This window comes from Musa acuminata, chromosome BXJ3-8, assembly GCF_036884655.1.
Source record: "Musa acuminata AAA Group cultivar baxijiao chromosome BXJ3-8, Cavendish_Baxijiao_AAA, whole genome shotgun sequence".
Lineage (NCBI taxonomy): Eukaryota > Viridiplantae > Streptophyta > Magnoliopsida > Zingiberales > Musaceae > Musa > Musa acuminata.
This window is the reverse complement of record NC_088356.1, coordinates 9,596,162-9,623,590: the sequence shown is the minus strand read 5'-3', so window position 1 is coordinate 9,623,590 and position 27,429 is coordinate 9,596,162. Positions and strand designations below refer to the sequence as shown.

The window sequence follows — 27,429 nt, the reverse complement described above, 5'->3', positions numbered from 1 at the left end:
TTTAGAAGAGTTTATTAGTAGATTGGAGCATTTGAATTCTTATAAACTTTATTTTACCTAAATCCATTGTTTATTTGGTTTATTAAACCCACCTTCTTTGGATGCATATTTTTTTTACTGGAAATCAATCGAAATCCGAGTAAAGTAAATTTGACCTCGTGTATCCAAAACCTGATTTATATTCATCTAATAAACTCAAGTTCCTTGTTAGCAAATAAAATTTTATATTATTTCGAAAAAAATATAACTCTAATTACTATCGACTAAGAGTATTATAGGGTTAGTTTTGCACGAGCCCTATAATATCCTAAATTGCAAAGGGTCAACCTTGTTAGTGAACCTTTACGCTGTGGTCGAGGTATCAGTATGGCTCGGTTAGATCCCGGATGTGCAAGATCGCCCACGCGGATACTCAGGTGGTGAGGGTGAGTGTCGGGTTGAGTCGGGTTTGAGCCTCGTCCCCCGAGCGCGGTCTTCTCTCTTGGCGAGTGGCCTGCTTCTCCGTCATTGAGCTCCTGCACATAGGTCGAGGTCGGGAGGGAGATTTCCTGACTCGACCCTCCGAAGCTTAAGTTAACTTTTGGTAGAATGAGAGAGAGTTCAGTGTTCGAAGTGCCTCTTCCCCCTGAGTAAGGAGGGTCAGCTTTTATACCTCCGAGGATGAGTTGGTCGTATAGGGTCAATTCACTAAGGTCGGTTCCTCGAGCGGCGGTCGACTTAAGCTTCTATACGAGCATCAACCGACCTGAAGGGATCAGCACCATGCAGCGCCACCACGAGCTTTCCTAGATGACTGTACCATGATGATGTCGTTTGTACGGAGGGGGTGACAAGCGGTTGGGGTGGGTGGTGTGGGGCATGGCTCAGTGCCTTTTCTTGGCTGGGTTGGTTGTCATGCTAGGAGTGGTGGTTCGGTCATCGGTTGATCGTGAGCTTCTATTCGGGAGATGGACTGGTCGAGCAACACTACTCGGGCGTTGGACTTGCCAAGATGCAACTCAGACATTGGACTGGCCATGAGGCGTGGCTCGAGCATTTGACTAGTAGCGAAGCGTGGCTCGTGCGTTGGATTTGGTCAAGATGCAACTCGGGCATTAGACTGGCTGCGAGGCGCGGCTTAGGCATTAGACTGGCCGAGATGTGACTCGTGCATTATACTATCCACGAGGCGTGGCTCGGGCATTGGATTGGTCAAGATGCATCTCGAGCATTAAACTGGCCACGAGGTGTGGCTCGGGCATTGGACTGGCTGAGATGCGACTTGGGCATTAGACTGGCCGCGAGGCGTGGCTCGGGCGTTGGATTGGCCGAGATGCGACTCGGGCATTAGATTGGCCGCGAGGCATGGCTCGGGCGTTGGACTGGCTGAGATGCATCTCGGGCATTTAGACTGGCCGCGAGGCATGGCTCGGGCGTTGGATTGGTCGAGATGTGACTCGGGCATTAGACTGGCCGCGAGGCGTGGCTCGAGCGTTGGACTGGTCGAGATGCGACTCGGGCCTTAGACTGGCCGCGAGGTGTGGCTCGGGTGTTGGATTGGTCGAGATGCACAATTGAGACACTATTTACCCGAGGTGCACCAATGAGGCATTGTTTGAGTGAGGTGCACCATTAAGGCACTGTTTGACCGAGGTGCACGACTCGGGCACTGTTTGGCCGAGGTGCACCAATAAGGTACTGTTTGGTTGAGGTATACAACTCGGACACTGTTTGGCCGAGGTGCATCATTGAGGTATTGTTTGGCTGAGGTGCACCATTGAGGCACTGTTTGGCCGAGGTGCACTAATAAGGTACTATTTGGTCGAGGTGCACCATTAAGATACTGTTCGGTCGAGGTGCACAACTCGGGCACTGTTTGATCGAGGTGCACAATTCGGGTACTATTTGGTCGAGGTGCACAACTCTTCTGGGTCGAGGTGCACCATTGAGGTACTGTTTGGCTGAGGTACACAACTTGGGCATTGTTTGACCGAGGTGCACAACTCGAACACTGTTTGGCTAAGGTGCACCATTGAGCATTGTTTGGCCGAGGTGCACCATTGAGGCACTATTTGGCCGAGGTGCACAACTCGGGCACTGTTTGGCCGAGGTGCACAACTCGGGTACTTTTGAGCCGAGGTGCACCACTGAGGCATCCAAAGTGTCGTATAGGGTCATCTGGGCCCGAAATGCAGCGACATGCTTTGTTAGGTTGAAGCTACCTTCGTAAGGCTCGAGCACAGGAAGGCAGAAGTTTTGTAGGGTCAGCTTTTCCTGAATCTCTTGCACAAATTAGGTTCATGTTGGGGGAGCCTCACCGAGCTCTAACTTGGATTTGTGAAACTCCTTTTAGACCTTATCAAGATGTCGATTGACCGAGTGTAGCTGAGCCTAGAAAGAGTTTGCCGAATTAGATGATAGTGTGTCAGGCTCGGGGGCGCTCGAGTAGGATCATCGGAGGTCTTGAGCGTTGTGCTCGGGTGGTGGCCTTGGATTCCTCGATAGCTCTTCGGGCGATGGGGTAACGTTTGCCATGGCAGGTTGTTGAGGGGCCATCGGTGGCATGGGGACAAGAGCTGACGGATCTCGTTGCGACGATTGAGGTAACGTTGACTACCGGGCAAGGTAAGGAACAAGGGGGATGATGGTCTGCATCATTTTTGCCTAGGCTTGAACTTGATGCATGATGCTAAGGAACGCCTCGGTAGAGACAAGAAGTTGTCCCATGGTGGCCCTGGGGGGTGACAACTTGGGGTCGATGAACAATCGCCAATAGCGGCTCGGGGTTACAGTAGGGGCATTTTCTTCTAGGCTTGGAGGAGGTGGGAGTCATCCTCCGAATCCGAAGGTTGAGTGCGTTGGGAATGACTCCTCTCCAATGTGTTCGGTTGGATTGATTGGCTGGGGATGATCTTATGGTATCGGGGCCCTTCTTCTAGTGCCAAAATGTTAGTGAACCTTTACGCCATAGCCGAGGTGTCAGCACAGATCGATTCGGTCTCGAATGCGCAAGGTTGCCCATGCGGATGCTCGGATGGTGAGGACGAGTGTCGAGTCGGGTCGGGTTTGAGCCTCGTCCCCCAAGCGCGGTCTTCTCTCTTGGCGAGTGACCTGCTTCTCCATCATTGAGCTCCTACACACAGGTCGAGGTCGGGAGGGGGATTTTCCAACTCGACCCCTCCGAAGCTTAAGTTAGCTTTTGGTGGAATGAGAGAGAGTTCAATGTTCGAAGTGCCTCTCCCTCCTGGTTAAGGAGGGTTAGCTTTTATACATGCAGGGATGAGTTGGTCGTACGAGGTCAATTCACTGTGGTCGGCTCCTCGGGCAGCGACCGACTTAAGCTTTTGTTCATGTGCAGACCGACCTGCACGGATTAGCGCAACGCAGTGCTGCCTCGACCTTTTCGAGATGATTGTACCGTGATGATGTCGTTCGTACGGAGGGGGCGACAAACGACTGCCCGCCACGTGTGTGCTGCACGCCACATCGTACTTGAGGTTCCACATCTACATTATCGTGTCTGCTTACCTGATTCCACATGGGCGATGCCAAAATATGCCTTATCAAACCTCTCCAAAATTTCATACGTAAGTGAGGTAATAAACAATCGAACATTGGGAAAACTACCACCGTGACTTTGTCAAAACTCGAAACGTAACGCAGGATCATGTAAGCATAATTCAACATAATGCTTTATTAGCTAATTGAATCGGACATATTTTACTCGTTTTAAATGATCGTGCAATAATGAAAAGATTGGGACTTACGGCTACTCCTCCATCATGCACAAAGTCCCCACGCTCAAATGTCCATACGACACCGACGATAAGGCCATGTGACGATCCAATCCTACCCGTCCATCTTCTACCATTAAGCTAGTTGGAAGCCCATGATGCCCGATCCCGCACAAACACAACTTCCGGCAATGCGACAACAACAAGTCAAGTAATTATAATTGCCATCTCACGACATGTACAGCCATCTCTTGGAAGTTCATAAATATCACTTTAATGAGTTCATTTATTGTTCATGTCAAATATTTTTGGGCTCTGATGGCATACTATTTAAAGCAAAGCCATCGAGTATTCTGTACAAATACTATGAGGAGCTGAAGGATATTATCTACTCTTCCACCAACACCAGTATCTATCTTAAAACCCTTGAATTTGAAGGATAAGTTATAAACTGATTGAAAATTACAAAGACTAAAAAACATTATTTTAACTACAAATATAATTTCTTTACATATCTTAATAATATCAAAAGATCGAGTAAAGCTTAAATAATTAAGACTTTACAGCTTTATTATTATTGTCGTAGTACAAAATCATCCATTTCACTTGGATTCACATGCCAAGCTTGATCCCTTAACCTAGCATAAAGAAAACTTAATATAATCAAAATTAATATTTTATTTCGTCTAAATTATCAATCATGTTTGAGGGAATAAAAATTATCCAAATGCATAAGCTCATACACCAAAAAGAGCTGAACGAAGAAACCCGTAAACTCTCACCGTCAATTTTATCGAAACATAAGCATCGGAATTATGTAGCCGAACAAAACACTTCATCGCGAACGTACCGATAGAGATCCTAAACAAGTGTGGCTGGCTTTAAGATTGACATTAAAATGGTTGTCCCCGTTTGATAGCCCAAAATGTTCCCTCTTCATCGATTGCTTCAATCTACGCCCTCCTAGTCATAGAAGGAAAGGCTGCTCCTTACGATACAGCAGGATGCCTTGCAAGAAAATTTGGCATCTGCTCATCCACCGGTGGCCAAGATGCTTCTTACCATCTCCCTGCCTATTCAAAAGTAGATTCCAAATAAAGGAAAAGCAAGCACACAATCAATGTTGATTACCATATCATGAATAACATATTATGTAAGCAATTAAAAAGCATCTATTAAAGTTCTGTGGTGGCCATCACGCACTTTAAGACCACCAAACAGTGCGGACTACTACTACCACATAAAATAACACACGGTAGCCATGACAAATTGATGAAAGCTGAGAGAGATCAATCATTCAATCAAGCACCATGAATGAAGAAAATGAAAAAAATGTCCCTTACTGATATGCATGCATCATCCACAAGAAGGCAAAAAATAAAACTTACAGAGCTTGGTCATGTTGGTTGCTTCAAAAGTCTTGGAGCAAGTGACATTGTGTGACAAATTCTTGAATGGATTGGCGACTCATATCCTGCATGAACAAGCCCGTACAAGCATTTTGTAGTTCCAAAAACATGCATTATTCTACTTCATGCATCCCCCTCAGAACCATAGCAACTGGTGCTCGCATCAACAATAACCACAGGAACCTAAACATCTTACTTGAAACGTGTATAACATAGAACCAAACACAAAAGGATTTCCAAAGCTGCTGGCTGCATATGTAGTATAGCACCTTACCGAACTGACAGACGTCTTATATTATTAGGTTCTGTATTCAAAATTCAACTATTGTTAGGAAAGATATATACAAATAGGAAATTGATAAATTGAAAGCACATCTTACCTAATGCAAACATCACAAGAGATCAAACCCCTCCTATGGTTCATCTGTAACAGAATACAAATCCAAGAAGAATAATGTCATACTCCACAATATGATGATCCATACTCCATAATATCAAATAATCAATCCATTTTATAAAATAATGTCATGCTGATGTGTCACAAACGTACCTTGCACTTTAAGGAAATAATCTCATTCCAATGATGATAATAATAATAAGATGACTACCATCTAGATGCCAAAATTCCTCACACACCAGATACTGGTGTCAACTCTAGGAAGCACATTTATATAAAATCACAACAAAAAATTTAAGTTGCTCAAAGGTTAGGTTTTAAGGACATTTCAGAGATCATATCACTATCATGTGTATGCAATTGATCAGCATCAAATTGGCAACATTCATCTGTTTCGTGTCCTTTCTTTATGTCAGGAAATTATACACTCGGTAAGACACTAGGTAATCACATCGCCATGGCCCATGATAGTCTATTTTTCTCGCAGAAGGATTTTCATTAATTAACAAGATAAAATAATTACATTATATATTTCTCATATGGTCTGAGTAAATCAGAACAACACAATTACATAATATTTCTTATTCTAATCTTTGTGAAATATGTAATGGAAGAGTTACAGATTTTCTTACAGACAATGTGCTAAAATAAAAAACTATAAAAATTTAATATGTAGGGAAGACAATATCTACTACCTACCTTTGAAGTTCTAATTATTGTTGTAGACACATTCTCACAATTTGCAGAAAAACTCAACTGATATACACTCAACAATGATGATCAAGGCTCACTCATCCACATATCTGTAATTTGATGATTTACTTGCATTCAAGTAGCTTCAGATTGTACCAATGTGATTATAAATCATCATAATCAATTAGCCCTGCCTTCTCATCACTCCAGAATACAAGTCAAGCCTGACTCCTTTGTTCATTCTTCCAAGATTTCTTAGCAGCTTCAGCAGATATAGTGCCAGACTCTCCATTACCATCCTTCGGCTTAGAAAAGAAAGGATCCCACTCATGTGGCCCAACTGTTTGCTGGCCATCCTCTAACAAAGCATATTTCCAGCTGTTCTCTTCGATGAAGTCCTTATCTTCACGGCCTTCAATTACATCCCTTCTTAGTTTTGTAACTTTGTTGATGACTGCCTGAACTGCCACATCAAACGCATCCTTAAGAGTCTCCAGTTTAGACCTAGGGTCTGCATATATTAGCTTTGGTATAAGGCTTATGACTCTCTCTCTCATTATTTCCACAACATCTGGAGGAATTTGCTTTAACCTCTCCTCAATGCTGACATTCTGCTTTCGAATATCATCCTCCGGGATAAACACCGAATATGTCGAGTAGTTCCTCGGGAGATGCCATGTGTACTGTATATAAGCAGAACCAGGATGGAAGAAAACAGGTATGCAACCAGCCAACATGGAGTCAAAAGCTGATCTCCTTGTATATGAATCTCCCTGAGGTTGTAAGCAAAACAAGGAACTCTGGAACATCTGCATTATGCTGCTTGGGGAGTGACACTTGCTCTCTCCAAAATCACACTCCAACAACTTACATACCTTGGACCTTTTGCACTGATCTATTATCTGCCCTCTGATTGATATTGGATTATCAGGCCGTGGCGCACCTGCAAATGAGAATAAATACTTCCGCTCCAACTTCCTCATCCGGTCCTGCCAAAGGAAAACATCACCATCCTTTGCTGGATGAAAGTAAGTAGGATATGGTACCCCAAAATCATTAGCATTCCATGGGCTTGCCTCCACAACCAGCATGGACATATTTCTTGCAGCTGGCAAGAACAGAAGCTTATTCCCCCAATCCGTTTCAGAATCCGTCAATCTCCTGAAATCCCAAGTGATCCTCCCAGCCACCAAGAAATGGTCCCTTCCCCCCATCACGTTCCACTCAGGCCTCTTCATGAGCCAATCAACCAAATCGAGAGATGCAGCATCCCTGACTGAGATATTGTATCCCCAAAGATATCGAGCTATGTCAAAACCAGCATAGAAGGGCACGAAAATAGCTGCGGCAATGGATGAATCCTTGGTCAGGCACTCGTACTGCTTCATTCGGTTGTTGAAGATCACATCCACCGCGAATTGATTGGTGGCATACCATCCGGTGTTTGAGAAGACCCCTTCAGCATTCTCAAGCGGAGGCCCCAGACCAGCATTGCTTGTGAATTTGCACATGTTGGTCCAAAGGCTCAAGTTCTTGCAATCTCGGAGCATGTCGGCATTGAACCGCGAGGGGAGGTCATGGACGTAGATGTACCTCCCACCGCACGGATCGCTCTTATTCTCGATGGTCCGGAGGGCCCGGGTGAAGGGGAACGCCTCTGGTGCTTGACGAGTATCCGATGGCTTTGATCTCGGCGGTGCCTTCATTTTGGGCAGTTCAAACGCTTCATATGCTTCCGAAATCCGCTGGGGTTGGGCCGAAACGGAGAAGGGAACGGGTTGCTCCGGTTTGCCGATAGGGTTGCTGCTGAGAACAGTGAAATGGAAGTAGAAGATCATGATCCAGAACATGGCCGATAGGGTGGCCAAGAAGCAGAGCCGAGATGGTGGAGGCTTGCCGTTGGCCTTCTCCATCTCCTCGTGATGGTTGGACTCTAACGACCGCCGTCTCATCAAATTCCAGCCCAAATTCAGCTTAATTGATCGATCTCTATCGAATAAACTCTCATCAAATTGAGAAGTGCAGACCCAGTTACCTGTGCCCTCCCCCAAATCCAAAATGCGAGAAGAGGAACTATCACCCACCAGTCTCTAGAGCCGTCAACAACAAATCTCCGCTAAAAAAAACTCAAAATTTGCGCATTGGGTAAAGCACATATCGATTTCAGAACACTAAAGTTACAAAACCTAGATCGGGATTGTCATGAAATTTGAGTCCCATGTGACGCTCCCAAATCCCAATAGGAAGGGAAAAAAGAAAACAACCGCTCAATTTAATTTACACCAACAAGCATTGAGAGAGAGCTGGAGAACACAGATTTCGATGGAGGTATGGAAGAGCATCTTGTAATCGAAGAGGAGGAAATGAGGAGAGATAGGGTGCGGGGAACTCACAGAGATATATATGCCGCGACGAGAGGGAAGGAGAGGGCTTTATTCTTGCCCACCCACAACCGGAATCTCGGGAAGGCGACAACCGGAGTTGGCCTCACGAAGTCGCCCGTGGAAAAGGGCCGGCATCGGCGCATTCTAGAACGCTGCGCCCGTCCGTCTCAGTCGGTGGCCGGTTGCTCCCCAGCCACGTCGGACGCACCGAGCTACGTGTCGGTTTCCCCTCGCCACGTTTCCAGCACAATTTCCGACTCACGGGCCCGGACGTATGGAAATTTTACGCCGTTACGCAATCGACTCCGTGACCGAAGCGGGACACGTGGCGAGGAACCACCCGATGGCTGACGTTTCGCGCTTACCGAAGCATCACCGCTGCCGACCTTCCACACGGCATGGATCCTTTATGAGCCGGGGGAACTTTTGACTGGGCTACTGGCCGTACGATTGGACAACATGGTGGGCCAATTGCTGAGTCCAAATCACGAGGTCGGTGGGTCGGTCAGGTAGTTCGTCGCGGGTACCGAAACCACTGCCCGTCTTGAAGCCACAATATTCGAACTACCCGTTCTCCGCACCCGTTTAACGTACCAACGACCGAGTGTGTGGAGACCACAAAGGCCACCGACGAGTGAGACGGTAAGTTGGGGACGTGTTCTCTAGATCAGAAAATCCATCCATCTCGTTAAGGTTACCACGTCGGTGACATACTAATCAGACAAACGTGGACAAGTCAAAGTCAAAGCTCATAAAACGACAAAAGATATTACATTGTTCTCCGCCAATTAGTTGTTGGCGTCGCCGTGACCGAAGCCGCGGGAACAAAGACCATGTTTCTGTCATGCTTACCGCGTACCTGCCGGTGGGTGGACACCATCGATGGAGACCGGTGGACTTGGCCGTGCATTGGTGAGATCAACGTGGCTTGATCACCGGAACACGTTGAATTATTGCATCAATAGCATGTCGATATGTTCTTTAGAAAATTAGATGGTTAGAAGCTCATTCTTATTGATTTATACATCTGCAGCGTCAAGAAGCTTCAGGCAATGTTAATATTAGCAAATACGTTGATCGATGTGCATGTAATTTGCATTGTAGTACCAAAGACATTTCTACAACCAGATGATAGATGTGGAAGGTGAGCAACTTACCATATCACGAACGCAAGGGTAAGTGTTTTATGATCTAAATCAGTTGAATTAATCTGACCATCTGGTAATACTAATCCAATATTCCTATGGGATTAGCTTTGTCTGTTCACGGTAACCTAATCTAACTTGATCTGATTAAGTTTAACTTGTTCAAAGAGAGAGCCATCACAACCATCAAATTACACTTGGAATGACTTTGTAGTTGAAGTCTAAACTCAGTATGACAACTCATGATGCCACTGTATTAATTTCCTGGTAAAATACTGCAGAGCACACAATTCATACATTTCATGAATATAATGGCTAAATGGAGTTCCACTCAAAATCAAGACACCATCAGAAAAACAATGAAATTTCTCTGAATGTAAAACAGAGGTAAGTTTTATTGTCGACTTCATTTGCTCGAATAACAAACAAGTCGAAGTGCCGAAAACTGTAATCGATAGATACAAGTTTAATGGCACATCAAAGTTCTCTGCAAGATCATAAGCAACAAGCAAAAGGTACAAAACTTGTTCAAACAACACTAGAAGAAATAATTTCTGGTTTACAAACTAAATCACCTTGAAGTATCATGGTTTCGAAAAAAAAAAAAGATGAAACTAGGTACAGACTAAATAAACTTAATTACAATGTTTACGCTGAAGTATCATCAAAGAAGTATACGTTTGGCTTTAGCTTTAGCAGCTCTTTTCATCCGTTTGGCTTCCAAAATCACGCTAACTGGCAAACAAGACGATCTGGATCATACTAAGTTTCACCTTCGGATTTTGTGAGTAAAAATTTTGAGATGTAATGAGTAGTTATTGCATACAAGATGGGAACTGAGGAGGGCTATTTAAAAAGTATATATCAGAGTGAACATATAATTTTGATGAATGTAAAATATAAATACACTATGACTGGTCTTTCTTCACAGAGTGATCAGAATCTGTGGAGGATGGAAGGCCCCTAGCTTTCTCTTTAGACTCCATTAACATCAGTACAATTTCTCGCATAGATGGCCTATTCAATGGTGATGAACTTGTACATAATAAAGCAATTTTCAAAACCATGATCATGTGGCTGATAGCATTCTTGTCTTCCAAGTTCAAATGACTGTCAAATATTCCAGAAGTCAAAGAATTATCCTTAATATATGCTCTTACCCATGTAACAAGGTCACCTCCTTGGTCAAGTGGTTGCACTGGTGTTCTTCCGGTCAGCAATTCCAGTAGGACAACTCCATAGCTATATATATCACATTTTTCTGTAACCTTCATAGTATATGCATATTCTGGCAGAAAAAGGTTGATATATAGATATAATTAAATATGCTAATAAGGCAAATATAGTCAAAGTGATTTCAATTAGATGCGGAAGAGATTTTAAGTTGCAACAATCCACAACAATCCACTAAAAGAATTCAAAGCTACATATGGTGATAGAGAAACATGGTAAAGAAGAAAAATTACCAGCACACATCACCGGGAAAGCTAGAAATACAGCAGTTTGACCTTATCAAGATTATTAAACTCGATTTAACTAATCATGCAACAAAACACCTGAACTATCTAACAAGATATTCCTTTAAAACCTGGAAAATCATCATAAGCAAACCATTAATGGTAAACTCATCACCATGACTAGAACAATGAACTTTCTTCATCTAGTTCATTTTTCGCAAACATATAAATTGTAGTTCTTGCAAAATCAGTACCTCAAACGTGCATGATTACACAGTGTAATAAGAAACTAAAGCATGCGGCTCAACAATTTTCTTCTGGAGACACTGTTAAACATAATTTTTGTTTTGCCATCAAGTGTTTGATTTGGACTTTTAAAACGTTTCTTTATAGTCTCACAAATTTTGGATGCAATGTGCATTAGACAACCAGAGAGGTATATCACTTGTGTGGGGGACTTGGTTCCACATTACTATGACAACAAGTCTTGCACTTGCTTATTAGTAGTCTTTTTCGCTACCTCGAATAAGTTCTCAAGTATTTTGTCATATATGTCTTGCCGCTTCACATCATGTAACGCCACATCCATATCCATGGGATGTTGGCATGGTGGGGCTCCACAATTTACATACGCTCATTATCTTAATGGCTTTACTGAGATGGGGCCACTTCCTTATATTGTGGCTGTGAGCCTGTCTCTTAAAATGCTCTCTCTCAAAAACTAACAAAGAGCACTTCTTCATCCTGTGACGTTGTTTTTCTTTTCTGGGTGATTGCTACACAAACATGGAAGGTTTGAGTAGCTCCTTTTACATGCAAAAATTAATCCTAAGACTTGTGCAGTTCATGGGGCAAATACAATACAATATTTGAGTACCTCCTGCATGCATATGTTGGGAGAGAACCATCAAATACCCGTGCAATTCAGAGGGGTCTATTTCTCTCTATGTTAGCATGCTCCAATCGACCAAATGCTTCTTTCTCACAAGGATTATCATTTGATGGCATAGGGGTATGCCATCATTACCTTGCTAGCATGGCATGAAATCAGTTGTGCAGAATAGCACGCTGCCACGTGACCAACTTGTGCCACCATGGCCCATCCCAATACCTTTCTGATTATTCACACTGAAAACATATCCACAATCCTTATTCACAAAGTCAGTATATCTATCATGATAAATAGGTTGGATCAACCCTTTTTTTTGCAATGGGTCGAACAAAGAACCAATTTTCACGAGTTCCGGAAATTTACCACTTCAACAAAATTATACAGCAGGATGTGACAAGAATATTTAGATGATCATTTTTGTTCTGATTTGACAATTGGTAGGATCTCTGAAATTTGAACTTTTAAGAGAAACAGACTAATAGAACAGCAGCAACATTCAAGCGTATAATCACCATCAAACACAATGCAACTATTACACAGCTAGTTCCTCAGGATATCAATATGAGATTAGCAAATTGCAAATGCAATCAAATGCAGGGAAACAGCTTTCTTTGAAAAGGCAAATAAAAGCAATAAACCACAAGCAGAAAAGGACAGGAATAGCCTGAGCTGTAATATTAGAAGTCTTACCAGGTGCTATATACCCATATGACCCAGCAATTGCAGACATTGATTTTAACTGTGTCACGTCAATCAACTTCGCTAATCCAAAATCTCCAACATGAGCTTCAAAATTTTCATCAAGCAAAATGTTGCTGGACTTTATATCTCGGTGAATGATGTGGGGCTTGCAATCATGGTGTAAGTATGAAAGCCCCTCAGCAGTCCCAACGGCAATCATAAAACGAGTATCCCAGTCAAGTGGAAAAGAAGATTCTCCATGAAGAAGATCAGCCAGGCTTCCACTTGACATGTACTCATAGAGAAGAAATTTGGAACCATTGTGATAGGTGAAACCATATAGCTTTACAATATTTCGATGTCGAATCTTTCCAAGAGTAGAAATCTCTGCACGGAAGCTGTTCTCAATGTTACTTCCTTCTCTACTAGATGCTAATTTCTTTACGGCAACTGTCCGCCCAGACTGGGTAATAGCTCTGTAAACAGTGCCACAAGCACCCCTTCCAATAACAAAACTCTCATCAAAATTATCTGTAGCAGCAACCAGATCATGGAATGTGAATCCTTCTCTTGGGGAGATATGTGTGCCTGATGCTGAACAGTATAGTTGTTTCTCTTTCAATGGAGCCATTGTCTCGACTGGCCGTCTCATAAAATATAAAACAACAGCGATCAGAACAAGTGAAATGCTTCCAACAGCAGCAGCAATAATGACAATGATCTTACTGAAGGGGGTGCTTTTTTCTCTCAATGATGGTGATGTAGAAGAAGATGGCGATACACCACATTCGCCAAGTGGTCCACCGCATAGCCCTTTATTTCCAATAAAGCTGCTTCGGGCCATACTTTGAATTAATGGAATGGGAGGAAGAGATCCAGTTAGATCATTATAAGAGACATTCAGTCCACGTAAACTAGATAAATTTGCAAATGTGGCTGGAATTACACCAGTTAAGTAGTTATTATTTAACAAAAGGAATTCTAGCAGTGCAAGATTGCCAAGCTCTGGTGGAATATTTCCAGAAAAATTATTATAGCTGAGATTCATTGCAATTTGTAAACTTGAAAGTCCACCCAATTCATTTGGTATTGTGCCAAAAATTTGATTACCACCTATCTGCAGTTCTGTCAAATGAGAGAGCTTTCCTATGATGGAAGGTATGGTTCCAGAAAACATATTATCAGAAAGTATAAGCAGTTCCAGCTGCAGAAGTTTTCCAATTTCATTAGGCAATTTTCCTTCGAAGTGATTATGGCTGAGATCAAGTCGTTGAAGCATCGTACAGTTAAATATTTCTGGAGGCATTCTTCCTCCAAATTCATTGGATGAGATGTTAAAGACGACAAGCTGTGACAGATTACCAATTTCAACTGGCAACTCATGTGTGAAGAAGTTGTTTGCCAGGTCCAGTCTCTGCAGAGCTTTGCACTGTCCTATCTCCGGAGGGATAGGACCACTGAACCTGTTCTCATCTAACTCAATGGTGGCAAGGTTTTCCAGTCCACAGAGATCAGAGGGGAAGCCTCCTGTGAGGCTATTCCCACCTAGACGAAGCTGCACCAAGGATTTGCAATTTGTAACCCCAGAGGGGATGCTACCAGTTAGTTTATTGGACCAGAGATTCAACAAAATAAGATTTGAATGTCGGCATAGATGACTTGGGATTTGACCAGTGAGGTTATTGTTTGAGAAATCAACCACCCAAAGTGGACTATACAATCCAAGCTTCTGAGGAATGTTACCAAAGAGCATGTTGTTGAAGAGTTGCAACTGGATCAGATCAGGCAGATATTGCAATCCAGGAGGAACGGATCCAGTGAGATAATTGATTGAGAGGTCGAGCTTACTTAAGTTCTTCAGCGCACACAGCTCGGGGGGTATGATGCCCGCAAGCTGGTTCTCAAAGAGGTAGAGCAGGCGCAAGCCTTTTATGTTACTCAACTCTGCTGGTATTTTCCCCGTCAACATATTCTCCGAGAAATCTATTTCTGTTGCCAGAGTAAGATTCCCAATTTCTTTAGGTATTGTCCCATTGAAACTATTCCTGTAAAGATATAGCTTCTCTAGATTCTTCAGGTTTCCGAGCTCAACAGGTATATCACCCACTAGATAATTCTGGTAAAGTGCAAGTGTCACAAGGCCTGTACAGTTTCGGAGCTCTTTAGGTATAACTCCAGATAATTGATTGTCCCAAAGGATCAGTTCAGCTAGGTACCTTAGTTTCCCTATTTCTTTAGGAATCGCTCCTCCTAGCTGATTTTGGGCAAGACCAAGCAATTCGAGGTTGTGGCATTCACTGATCTCCACCGGAATGCTTCCAGAGATCAGATTCTGCCCTACTCGAAAGATGGCCAAGTTCTTGAGCTTGCCTATGGTATGAGGCAATGGACCAATAAGGTCGTTGGTGTATGCCACAAATTCCATGAGCGATGAGAGATTTCCGATCTCCTCAGGAAACGAACCAGAAAGTTTGTTATTGCACAAATTGCACTTGAACAAGGAGACAAGGTTCCCCAGTTGTGGTGGGATGCTGCCCTCAAAGTTGTTATTGTTCAGGTACAGCATCTCTAACTTGGAGCAATTTCCAATCTCCCCGGGGATCGTCCCAGAGAACTGATTGAAGGAAAGGTCAAGATAAGTCAAGTGAATCAATCCCCCAATGCTTGGAGAAACAGACCCAGAAAGATTCATGGAGTTCAGATCAAGTGAGAAAACCACTGGATCATAGTCAGAAGTGCAATTAACACCATTCCACTGGCAGGGCGTAAGATCATCAGGGCTCCAGTTATCAAGGTTGTGGAGAACGTCTCTTATTTCACTCTTAAGTTGCAAGAGGTACTTGCCTTCCATGTTTATCCCATCAGAACTAGATACAAATAGAGCAGCAAACAAAGCTATGAACTTGAGATCAATGGCAGCAGATACTCTTCCAGGTACTAAGATCTCCAAGAATTTAGCCATCGGTAGTAATAAGACCAAGGCGTAATGCCCATACAACATATACAAGAGAAGAGTTAGATCACCAAGAACATAACCAACCACTTCGTCAGCTAAACATCCTCATTCTCCTGAATTGAAGAGACCAAAAATCAAAGACCACCCTAACAGTTAAAAAGCAGTTACATACACAAAGATGCAGAAGATACAAACAGGATTAAGGAATCTTGGTATCAGAAAAGTGGCATACCTCTGTCATCCCGAAGCCTCCAAAAGTTCATGGACAACCAAATGAATCCTTGAGTTCTTCTTGGATGTGACAAACTGAATCTTTTATCTTAGAAGAAAGTTCATGAGCATAAATAATTCCTTGGGGCATATAGGAAAACCAAGACTTCACATTATTATTACCTTCTCCCCATTTATTGAACCCAAAAAGCAGCCAAATCCAGAGTCCCAGAACCTAACTTTAAAAACCCTTTCTGTTCATCACTCTACACTTCCTAACATGTCCAACATCTTCTCACAAACCAAACCAGAAAGAAAAGGAAAAAGGAATCCAAAGACAACCACAGAGATCCACGAAACGAAGCCTCCCAGCCACAAGTTTCAAGCAAACGTCACCTTTTCACCAAATTCTACTAAAAGATGCATACTAACCAGTCTCACAAGCCTACAATATCAAAACCTACATCTTTCTTCTCCCAAAAAGAGCCCTCCGCATCAAGAACTCACCTTTCTGCTTACGGAACGCACAACAATACAATTCTACCAAAACCCTTCGAATAAATCAAATTGCTTGAAGAAGATACACCCACCAGCAATCAAATAAGTCAGAAATCAAGAACCCGAGAAACTCCAGCGACACAGGTATGGCCAATTAAAAACCTCAACTTTCAAGAAGCCCCCCCCGAGGAAAGTGCTCTCTCGCCTTCGCCGGCCCACCAACGCACACAACCTACCTCGTTTTTAGCTCCTCTGTTATCCGGGTTTCTGCCGATGCGTCCCGTGGATCTGCTCCTCGTTCGGCCTCATCAACACCTCGCAACAATTCCAGAAACGAGCAATCTGAGAGAGATCAGAGCAGGATCTCCTAAATGGAGTGCAGAGAGAAGCAATGGCAGGCAAGAAAGCGTTCAAGTTTCATCTTTCCATCTCTTCCACTCTTCCCCTTCTTAATCTAATGTCCCTACAAACACAATCCCTCTTTTCCTTCCTTCAATCTATTCTACGTGACGAGTGCACATTTTTTATACTTGTTAGTTACCAAACGACTCGGTTTTCTCTCTGATGTGTCAGCGACTACAACAACGCTATTGGCTATCAGACAGTAGAACAGCATTGTGGGCTTTGAAGATCCTCCAAGAGAGGATGTGATCCAATCTAGATTTCTTGATGTGCATGCATGTAATGAAGGTATTATATCAAACATTTGATTTAATTTTTTGTCCATGGCTTTATGTTTGGTGCTGGAAATGGAATCAGGGATCTAATTAAAGGGTCAATGCCCCGTAGCTTTTAATTAGGCAGGATTCTAGATAGATCTGATACCTATCCAATGTGATCATAAGTTGGATCATCTGGGATCGGATCTGATTAGATTAGATCGGATGGTAGCTAGACCTTTTAAGCGTTCTGATTTCTAAACTTCAAAAATATAAAAGTGAAACATTTAATTTCATCTATTCGTCGTCGTTGGCTTTTACCAACTAAAAATATAACAAGTAACAGTACTTATGAAATTATCAATTTTATTAATAATAAAATAATTATTTTAGATATTAATTAAAAGATTGAAAAAAGGGCATTGGTGCCATTGGTTTCTTCCCCAATCTCTTATGATTTAGGGCAAAACTCTTCTACAATATAACAATATTAAGTTAGTCCTAAACCCTAAGGGATCAATTTGGGAAAGAAACCAATAGCATAGCATGACCGTCTACAATTAATATTTGAAATGATCATTTTACTATTAATAAAATCGATAATTTTGCACTTATGTACTGTATCTTTCATCGATAAAATCAATGATATTAGAATCATTAGAAGTTAAATGCTTCATTTTTAAAACTATAAAAATATCAATATATATTTTTGAAGTCTAAAGATCGAGATACTAAAAAGATCTAACTATAAAATATAATTTATAATTAGCTCACCATCCATAGTGAATTTATGTATATAAAGATATAAGTAGTCAACCTAAAGATTTATTAAAAGGATTATGACCATGATTCTATCTTCCATAACAAGATTAGGTGCCCAATAATGTCAAATCTTCAAAAAAATATATAAAAAAATTAAAACATCAAAAATATGCAAAAGAACAATATTGATTGTCATAGAGTATAATTTGATTTGATAGATAATATAAATAAATAAAAAAATATTTTTTAATATTTTCATCTAACAACTTTTATGCCTAGGTAAATTATTTTCATGATCAATTATAGGTAATTATCTTTCTAGATAATATTTTCATTTCATCTTTACAATAAAAAATTATTTTTAATATATTTAATAGTGATAAGAACTTTTAGTCCCATCGAATACAAGAATCGATGTCGTGCGAGCATCAGCAACATTCTCTACCATAAAAATGGCTCATCCCAAAAGGGTATGATCGTACTAATTTTAAATGGATAATTTCCTGAGACAATCCAGACTCTGTTGATTTTGATACCCATCAAACTAACAAATTAATCTCTTAATCATCATCTTAATTAGAATGCATCATTCTCAATATAAACAAGGTTACATCTTGATAGAAAGCATTATTTTCATCATACGCAAGATGAACAGAAAACATTTGGTTAATGGAGAAGGCGATAAGAACAAATGATTTGCCGTCGGGGCCATAAATGGAGTTTGATAGCTACAACACCTGCACGCGCCCAACAATGGAGGGAGGGTAAAGATGTATAGCATCAACGAGCTACCCACCAAAACCCTCAGCCTTTGGTTGCTCTCCTTCCCTTTGGCCACCATCCACCCATCCTCTTCTTTTCTCAGGGAGAGTAGCCTTCCATCTTGATCTGTGCGAGCGACATTGGATAGTAGGAGTTTGGTGGGGATGCAAGTGGCAAAGGCTTGTGGTCTTTATAGTTCATGATAAGGACAACAACATTAGAAGAAGAAGAAGAACACACAGGCATGCCTATTTGCCACTAGCTGTCTCTTTATCCACTGCTTTGTTATGTCAATCATGTCACTTCACTGCAACAATGGTGACGGTAGATGTGATACCACTCTTCGAAAGAAGGTTATATAGCAGAATATTTTAGGTTAGTACAACATGCTACCTTAAGCTCAAGTGTTTGTAGTTGACACCTCAAAAGTCTTCTCAGTAGTTTCAGTTCATCAGAAATATCAGCAAATTAATGGCTATTTTTGCACCCTTGTTTAATCCCATTTGACCAAGTCTGAAGTGTTCTTCAACCAGCTTGCAATTATATATACTAACCAGGCTGTAGTCTTTGAATTCTTGCTCTCAAGATTACTCGTGAAAGTATATTATTGAAGCATCAACTCTCACCACCCAACCATTTGATGTGACACACTGCATCGCCAACTAGTTTCTATGAACTTGTCTATGTTGCGTTTAACATCTGCCACCATGATTCATGCTATGGGAAAATTGAAGCACGAAGACACCGACACAGATTGGCGTGTCAACATGAATGCAAACGTGCTTGCCTCACTGTTTGGTATGTGAGACGCCGTCAAGTTTTAAGGCTGTTCAAACAATTGACAGAGATGATGACCTCAACTAAATGAAGAATAGCCATGACTTGATTAGTGATGTAGGAACTCCCCATGTGATGTACAAACCAAAGTGTTAACCAGGTCAAGGATCATACGCTCTGTCTCCTCTTGAACTTGCCACCACTTAATGTTGGCGATCTCAAAGCATCTACTGGTCAAACTTAGGGTTGGTGACCTAAAGTTTCAAAGCTCTTTCCTATTGATCATGAGTTAGGCCGGAGTACCAATTGGGAGTAGGAAATATATATGTATGTCTTTTAGAATCATATAAAAGTTGTGATTCATGAACGACTACTCCTGGCTCTATCTTAATGGTGTTATATCATCTCACATTTCCCTCATTAGCTCAATGATATTGAGTTATGGTCACATTGTCTCCTTCCTAATCATAACTAGAATACTGTGAGACATGCAGATTGAAGATGAACACTTTTAGTTACAGCCCTTCCTTTTAGAATTTGGAAGACTTTTTTAGAGTCAACTGTTTGGAACAAGAACTTTTAGGTCTCACTTTTAGAGCTGTTATGCAATAATGTTTGCTAGTGAAGTTTATGCTGTAGTTAAAGAATATTTTCAGCTGATTTATCACACTAAAGTGTAAAAACCTTTTCCTTTTCCTATTTTGTGAGTTTAATTTGTTTGTCAAGTGATCTATTGCAATGGGTTAATATAATTAAATAACTTAACTACAATTTCTGCAGCTTTCAACTTTATTTTTGTGATAGTTTGCTGTTTAACAGTTCTTATGGATGGAAGAAATAAGCTGCAGTGTTAGAAATCATTAGTATTCTATTCTTTTAGCTCTGCTCATCATCCCTTGTCTTGTTTTAGAGATTGGGCAGAACATATTGCAAAGCTTTGCAGTGTATAAAACCTATTGGATAAAACATTCCTCTTCTTCTTCTTCTTTCTCTCTCCTTGAAGCCCATCAAACTCAATTAAAGTGTCTGAATTCAACCTCACAATATCTCATCGAAGTTTATTGGGCAAGCAAACGTAGCTTTCCACCGAAAGGTAGATTAATTTCGCCTCATGCTTTATAATTATGGTGCAGAACACCACACACATCTGCACCACTTAGATCCATAATTTAATGAAGTCGGTGAGGAACCACAAACACGCATCCATGACAGATCAATACCACTACCATGTGAACATTAACAAGATGCCAGGTTCAGATTGGCATCTTACAGTCGGACCTGCACATTAATTTAGAACAATTATAATCAAACTTAACCAGAACTTATCCCAAGAATGTCCAGGAGATTTCACTGTTCATTGTTTCAGTCAACCTGACATCAACTGGAGTTGGTCAGATTGGTAGAAAAAGAATGTATTAAGTATACAAACTCTCTACTTGACAGCCACTTACCATTGTATGTTTTTTGTTCTCCGAGAAGAGATCACATGGCCTCGTCCAGGCTACTGTGAAACCATTCCCTCTTGCCGCTGTTTCAGATCAGGTGGATTTCCTCTTGACCTTCAGCAGCAATGCACATAAAATCCACCGACTGATGATGCCAGTTCAATTCTTCATATAAGTTACAGAGATGAAGCATGCAATAAACACAGGAGATCCATGTAATATAAGCAAATGCCACATATCAGATAGTTTACGTACATCATCACTAGTGGAAGCATAGAAATCTAAACATTGTAGCAGCCTCTTCCACAGCAAAAACAACAAATCCAAGTAACAGAAGCTGAGGGACTAAAGGGGTCAGCAGATACATGCAGTAGGAAGGTCAGCCAAAGCCTCTACAACCAAATCCTTCAGGACCTCCCCGCTGATTTCTCCAGTGATCTCCTCTACTTCTATCCTGATCGATTCAACCCACTTGTTTCCTTCCACCTCCCTCCTCAATGCTCTATCCACCCCGAGGCTATTGTTGTCGGTCTCAGCAAACACCGATATCCCGTTGCCGGAATACCAATCCCTCATTAGACTCCACACAGCCTCTGACAATGTAGAACTTGCACCAGCATTTATCCGTGATCCACAGGATGCCCCATTCCATAGGTAGAGACTCGTTAAAGTGGTCCGACTGACTTCTTCAAGGGCTGAGTTGACACAGTCAAATAGGAGCCTCAGGGTCGAACTTTTCTCCGTGCAATTTGGTTCCTCTTCTTTCCTACCCAAGAACTTGTCGAGTAGCATCGGATCCAATGGGCTATCAAGAGAGTGCCATCCAGTGAATATCATATCAGATTTCTCTAAGCCAGCAAAATATAGCAAATTCTGAACAAATACAAAGTAGTCTTGGTCGGTGTGGTCTGCCTTGGACAAAGGTTTATAGAGATTTGAGGGCCTCGGGGACAATGTTCCCAAATGGGCATCATCCCACGACATAGAACGTGCGACTGACTCTATAGGTGAAGCCCTGGAAAGCACTGAATGGGAGATAAAAGAAACAATCAGCAAATAGAAATCTCTAGTGTTTTCATGGATGCCAGAGAAAACTTACGTTGTTGTCCAGCATTAGCTTCAGATAGCTGGCACAAATTTTCATTCATATCATCTTCAAATGTTGCATCCAAAATCGAAGTAGGGCTGGGTTGGTCCAGGTTGTTAATGAAATTTTGACATGGACTGAGTTTCTCCTTTTCTCTAGACTTGTCACATGTTCGGGGTTCCTCAAGTGATGGCATGACCTGCAGTGTATAAGATTTTAATCACTGAATAAATTCAAGTGTGAAATATAACATTGAAATATATGTGAGTGAAGTAGAAGATGGAAGTGATCAAACCAATAAGAACAGCAAGCACCGGTCAATATCTACATATAGGGCAAATTCAAACAGATTGAGAAAACTAATAAGAAGATTGGGAGAGAACCAACCTTTTCGGCGACATTTGTGGCTGATATTGGAGAATGTACATCGGCAGATTGTTCCTCATCCTTTACTTGACTGTCCACTGACAAACTGATGTCAGCTGATTTTTGTATCTCATCACTTCTACTTACTACCTCACGGGAGTCCACCAGGGTTGAAGAAACAGGTCTTTCTCTATTAGTTTTCTTGCTCCTTGAGAAAAAAAAGCTCGACACTTTTCCTCTGAAAGATGATTTCCCATGTTTGGTCTTCGACACCTCTGACACAGTGGATCTACTAATCTGAGACTCCGAACCTTTAAATTTCAGGCTAACGACCTCATAAGCTGTGGATGACACTGGGACAGACTTTGACCTTGATAAATTCCCAGGGGAAAGGTCTCCTGAATCTTTCGTCCTACCCACTGATGAGCAAAAAGCTGGTGACCTCAGGTCATCTTCTCCATCAGATGGTCTATTGCTTGAGACAGTAAACCCATCGACAAATTCTTCTCTCTTTACCTCAGGAATGGCAAGCATTTCACCTAAAGTGCTTGAGCTCCTAGGCAACTGTAATTGTTCTTCACTTATCCCATTTGATGTCACTAAAGCCCATCGTTCAGAAAGCCGTTTCTTTGCTTCTCTAATCACTGATGACTCAGATGAATAAGAGACCCGGCTAAGAGACGAGGCTGAGTAAGGACTGCCAAGACTGCCAAATTTATCCCAGGAATGGCGTGATGTTGGAGTCACTATCTCATAATCACTAAAGCCACCATCTTCTACATTGTAATCAGTTTCTGATTGATTGAATGAACTAGCATCTCCACCATACCCATTAGAGTACATGGAAGATAGCAACGATTCATCCCTCCTATGGCCAGTTAGACTTTTTTGCATCTGCTCAGCTCTTTCCTTGTCCAAGGACCTTGATTCAAAGGCTTCACTAACTCCTAGGTGACCATAAACTTCAGTCCGTGCTAGATACTCAGGTGACATGGTTGAAGTTGGTAGTTTGGTAGGATTTCCTGTGCTAGGCTTCAGGACCACTATCCTGGTTGGCCGAAAGAAGCTTTCGGAATTTAAATGATTGAAATTAGGCTCCCAATGGTGATTGTTTGTTTCCAATCCACTCTCATCAATCTCTGAATTTTCATGTTTCTTCACTACCTTTTCAAACTTTGTTTCAACCTTTTTTGATGGCTTCAATACAGTAATGCGCTTTGTCTGAGGTGGTGGAGGAATAGAGTGAAGATCGCTTGTTTGCTTTGAGAGTAGGGAATTTGGCTCCTCAAGAAATTTGAGAAATAAATCTCTATTTGAACTCAGAACCTCAAGGGCATCCTGAAATTCCTTGGTGTGAAGAAGATTTTCATGAGCGGCCAGACGCTTTGCTTCCATGAATTTTTGACGGACAAGGGCCATTCTTAGCTCGGTCTGATTCTCACCACATCTTCCATTCCTTCTCCAAGATGGTTGCTGCCACACTTTGCGTACATCTCTGTGTTCCATCTTCTCATGGTCATGTCTATGGTGCTGATATGGAACCGCCTTGTTGAAAACATCTTGCCGTTGACGGTGATCTCTATTAACACCTGCTGTGGCTCTTTGAGGGTATCCCTCTAGCAACTTTCTTTGACTAGACATTGGAAATGGCTGACCTGTAAGATCATCATCAAGGCCCATAAGTCGAGCAACGACACTAGGTGGTTTCCGTATAGACTCTGTTTCTTTTGACATCTCCTGAGCTATTAGCATCTTCATTGGTGTTCCACTAGCTTTCTTGCTTGATAAATTCTGCTTCAGGTCATTGGCTATCTGAAAACAAATATGCAAATTAGTACACGATATCATCCAAAGGAGTCACGCTTCATGATTGATAACAAAGTATCAGGTGCTTACTTGTTTGTCATCTGCATTAGTTCCACTTGGTGTGGTGGCTTTTCTAGCATCATGTTTGTTTCTATTAACTGGAAAACCTGCTCAACAACAAGCACAACTGAACACAAGCAGATCAATGCTTTCACAAAATAAGCATTTTGACATTTATTTAAAGCAAACAACGTCGGTGAGATTAATTTAGAGAAACCAACAAATGGACCATCTGCATATTCCTACGAGTGGTTGTTATTGGAACTGACATTATCATGAAAATAATGACACAAACGTACTAGGTTAAGAAGAAAGCATGATAGCAATGTTGACTTGAAGCACTAATTTGAGTGGCAGAAGAACGGAATGTTAACGGAACTAGAACGGACCGATCTTCACTACAAAAACAACACATCAACTTGAAAAAAGCTGAAATTCCAGAAGACAACCGATTAGCCATCCACAATCGGCAAACTATGCTTCATGACTCTAGCTTCCAAGAAGTCTAAAACACTAACAAAGTAATCACTTACAATGAAGACTAACTTAAAAAGTGAAAACTCTAGCATAAATGATCCAAAGAGCTCAAACTAACAATAAATCTGGAAAAAGAATATTCATGATGGACTCATCAGAGTAAATGAACAGAAAGCCTAAAGATGTACCATCTCTGTGAGCTCTTTCTGTCAGCATCTTGTTCCCAGCCACACCGGCACTAAAGTCAAATATGTTGATCATCCTTCCGATACATCCGGGAAATGGCTTTTTCAGATCCTGTGCTTTCCTATTATGAAACCCACTCACCTAAATGCCTGGAAGCATGCAATGGAGAAAGGGGAGGCATGAATCAGAAAAGGTTTCCGGTCACGACCTATTTCTCAAGCAAAATGCCTTGAAATCACTCACCAGGGTTAACAAGCAGAACATCTCCACAGGTACAAAGAAACTGAGTTACACTTTAGGCTTGCAGCTACAAGAAAACAAAGAAATATATTTAGGAAATGCTGATAACAGCGCAAATGTACAGCATGTGTTTTCCGAGCTTTCGTTCTTAAAGTTACTGCAGCGAATAGGACTCTTCACGTTAGATTTACTCGACAGATGGTGAGAACCCGGTATTCTAGCCTCGACCTCCGCTCGTTCAAATTGTACACCAAAAAGACGGCTTTCCAAGTTTCTCTGTCAGGGAGACGACTAAAAGGTGAAAAAAGAAAAAAAGCTGACAGATGACGATAGAAAGATGCGATTTTGAACTTCTATCAGACAGAAGGGCAGACTGTAGCACATGAAACGGAGCCAGGACTTCGATGGGTCTGGGCTAAAGCAAGCAAGAAAGTCAATGACAAGGGGGAAAAGAGTCCCCATACATAGAAAAGAACAGAAACAGAGAGGGGGAAAGCATAGAGACATAGCATTTATAGGAATTTCCGGGAAAAAAGGCACGATCAAAGAGAATAACACAATTTCCTAAGGAATCTCTGCAAGAAAAAAAAAGCTGCAATTGTTCCTGGAATATGACGAATGTTAACAGGAAAGAAGGGGGGAAAAGCTCAACTTTTTCCCATAAAAGCTCTTGAAATGAACACCAACACCAACACCACCATCAGCACACCAACAACAATCTATAATGTCCAATTAAAACCACCTAAAATATAACACCATAACCCTCAAACCCAAGCCAAGATTTCAGACATCCTCACGAGAAGGAGCAGATAAATCAAAAGCAGATTGATCTAATCCGAAACCTCGGTCTACGGGACAACTGAAGCAGGCATGCCCAAAGCCCTGTATTGAAGCGAAAGAGAAAGGAAAGAACCTAGCACTACACCCAACCCAACAAAGCTGCATCCAAGCATCGAAAGCGATCGACCGAGCTCCGGGAGGCGAGATCGGGCGACAGACGACAGTTCGAAGCGCAGGGCAAGAACAAAGCAGCTGAGGACAAAGCATTGGAATCTAAAGGGCCAGAAAAAACGTGATCGCTTTACTGCATCCAATCGATCGATCCCCCCAATCCCCCCACCTTTTATTTCCACCAAAAACGCAGCGCCGCCGCTCCGACATCGGAAATAGACATCTCCGGCCGCCGCTCCGGTGTGTCCGCAGATCTCGCCGGCCGTGGTGACGGTGGTAACCGAGAGGGATGAGGAAGGGGCAAAAAGGCTTCAACTTTCGTTGGGGCAGTTCGGGAACCAACTGTTGGCGGAAGTGCGAAGGTGGGTGGATATATCCGATTTGCCTCGGTTTACAGATATTATATAAATCATATTTACGATACTTCAATTTGAGTGGTTGATGAAATACTGTTCTCATTTATCATAAAGAAAGGTTTAAAATCTATATATATATATTTTTAGTTGATAAAAACTTTAATTGATACCATATTTGAGTTCACGTATGAAATCAAAATATTTTGATTGTTTATTATAAGGTTCTAGGCATAAATTTTGATTAAAAAAATCATATTTATGAACCATTAAAATAACTATTATTTTTATTTAAAAAATAAAAATAATAATTTTAATTTATCATAATAAATCAAACATCTAAATTAGATAATGTGTAACTGATAAATGTTATGTTCGAGTTCACATATATGAGTATCATATACGTTTGATGTATTATTTTTTTATTTTAAAAAATTATCTTATGTTTTTAATTACTTCCTTGATAAGTAAAAAATCTTTATTAACATATATATATATATATACATACTTTTTTTATTGAATTTATGTTCATAAAAGACCTTAATATATTTAAATTATGAGATTAATTTGAGACTATAATCTATCGTTTACTGTAGCAAATTTCTTCCACGGTCATCTTCAAAATCTATTTATTTATGACTAGTTTTAAGGAGTTCATAATTAATGTTTATACGTACCTGTATTTTCTTAAAGAGGTTGATCGTATGCCTTGTTAATATATGTATTTGAAATATATATTACTTTTGCTTCTTATTTATAGACTTGAATATAAAACATATTAATTTAAAAAGGTATATACATGCAATATTTTTAAGTGACATTCACATCAAATAAAATTTAAATATTATTATATTAACAATCAATTAATAAAAATTAATTTTTAAATTCTACGATGATGAGGGAGCGTTATTATACGATCATTAGATATCTTTGAGATTAAAAAAATTATACGATAATTTTAAGATAAATAATATTTTTATAAAATTAAGTATTGGATAATTATATATATATATATATATATATATATATATATATATATATATATATTTGTGAATAGGTATCA

General features: G+C 41.1%; 3 protein-coding genes across 9 annotated transcripts; all 3 read right to left on the bottom strand.

Moving 5' to 3' along the window:
* Positions 1–4,373: 4,373 nt before the first annotated feature.
* On the bottom strand, positions 4,374–8,720 carry LOC135583299 (xyloglucan galactosyltransferase KATAMARI1 homolog). Of its 5 annotated transcripts, XM_065164898.1 has the most exons (5): positions 6,219–8,720; positions 5,503–5,546; positions 5,319–5,427; positions 5,102–5,187; positions 4,374–4,786 (listed from the first exon to the last, which is right to left on the bottom strand). In XM_065164898.1, exon 1 carries the CDS (start codon positions 8,162–8,164, stop codon positions 6,431–6,433), a length of 1,734 nt encoding a protein of 577 aa, XP_065020970.1. In that variant the 5' UTR covers positions 8,165–8,720; the 3' UTR covers positions 4,374–4,786; positions 5,102–5,187; positions 5,319–5,427; positions 5,503–5,546; positions 6,219–6,430. The 5 variants fall into 5 exon arrangements, with proteins under 5 accessions (XP_065020970.1, XP_065020969.1, XP_065020967.1 ...); XM_065164897.1 differs by having other exon boundaries at positions 5,319–5,546; XM_065164895.1 differs by having other exon boundaries at positions 5,102–5,427.
* Positions 8,721–10,494: 1,774 nt separating this feature from the next.
* LOC135645895 (probable leucine-rich repeat receptor-like protein kinase At5g63930) lies at positions 10,495–17,494 on the bottom strand. The gene is made up of 3 exons (XM_065164783.1): positions 15,960–17,494; positions 12,781–15,840; positions 10,495–11,029 (listed from the first exon to the last, which is right to left on the bottom strand). Exons 2-3 carry the CDS (start codon positions 15,770–15,772, stop codon positions 10,650–10,652), a joined length of 3,372 nt encoding a protein of 1,123 aa, XP_065020855.1. The 5' UTR covers positions 15,773–15,840; positions 15,960–17,494; the 3' UTR covers positions 10,495–10,649.
* Positions 17,495–21,032: 3,538 nt separating this feature from the next.
* Positions 21,033–26,380, bottom strand: LOC135645078 (uncharacterized). 3 transcript variants are annotated; one of them, XM_065163145.1, is made up of 7 exons: positions 26,183–26,380; positions 25,066–25,338; positions 24,825–24,971; positions 24,190–24,266; positions 22,315–24,105; positions 21,940–22,126; positions 21,033–21,865 (listed from the first exon to the last, which is right to left on the bottom strand). In XM_065163145.1, exons 3-7 carry the CDS (start codon positions 24,895–24,897, stop codon positions 21,195–21,197), a joined length of 2,799 nt encoding a protein of 932 aa, XP_065019217.1. In that variant the 5' UTR covers positions 24,898–24,971; positions 25,066–25,338; positions 26,183–26,380; the 3' UTR covers positions 21,033–21,194. The 3 variants fall into 3 exon arrangements, with proteins under 3 accessions (XP_065019217.1, XP_065019218.1, XP_065019216.1); XM_065163146.1 differs by having other exon boundaries at positions 24,190–24,286; positions 25,066–25,129; XM_065163144.1 differs by having other exon boundaries at positions 25,066–25,129.
* Between the last annotated feature and the right edge of the window lie 1,049 nt (positions 26,381–27,429).

What these genes read in the sequence shown, in the direction of transcription:
- LOC135645895 (XM_065164783.1), bottom strand. Translation starts at nt 15,772, where the DNA reads ATGTTGTATGGGCATTACGCCTTGGTCTTATTACTACCGATGGCTAAA. An exon ending in ATATGGGTATATAGCACCTG is followed by an intron (nt 11,030 to 12,780) that starts GTAAGACTTCTA and finishes TTTTTCTGCCAG; the next exon opens with AATATGCATATACTATGAAG.
- LOC135583299 (XM_065164896.1), bottom strand. Translation starts at nt 8,164, where the DNA reads ATGAGACGGCGGTCGTTAGAGTCCAACCATCACGAGGAGATGGAGAAG.
- LOC135645078 (XM_065163145.1), bottom strand. Translation starts at nt 24,897, where the DNA reads ATGATCAACATATTTGACTTTAGTGCCGGTGTGGCTGGGAACAAGATG. An exon ending in CTAATGCAGATGACAAACAA is followed by an intron (nt 24,106 to 24,189) that starts GTAAGCACCTGA and finishes ATTTGTTTTCAG; the next exon opens with ATAGCCAATGACCTGAAGCA. An exon ending in AGCTAATGCTGGACAACAAC is followed by an intron (nt 21,866 to 21,939) that starts GTAAGTTTTCTC and finishes TCTCCCATTCAG; the next exon opens with TGCTTTCCAGGGCTTCACCT.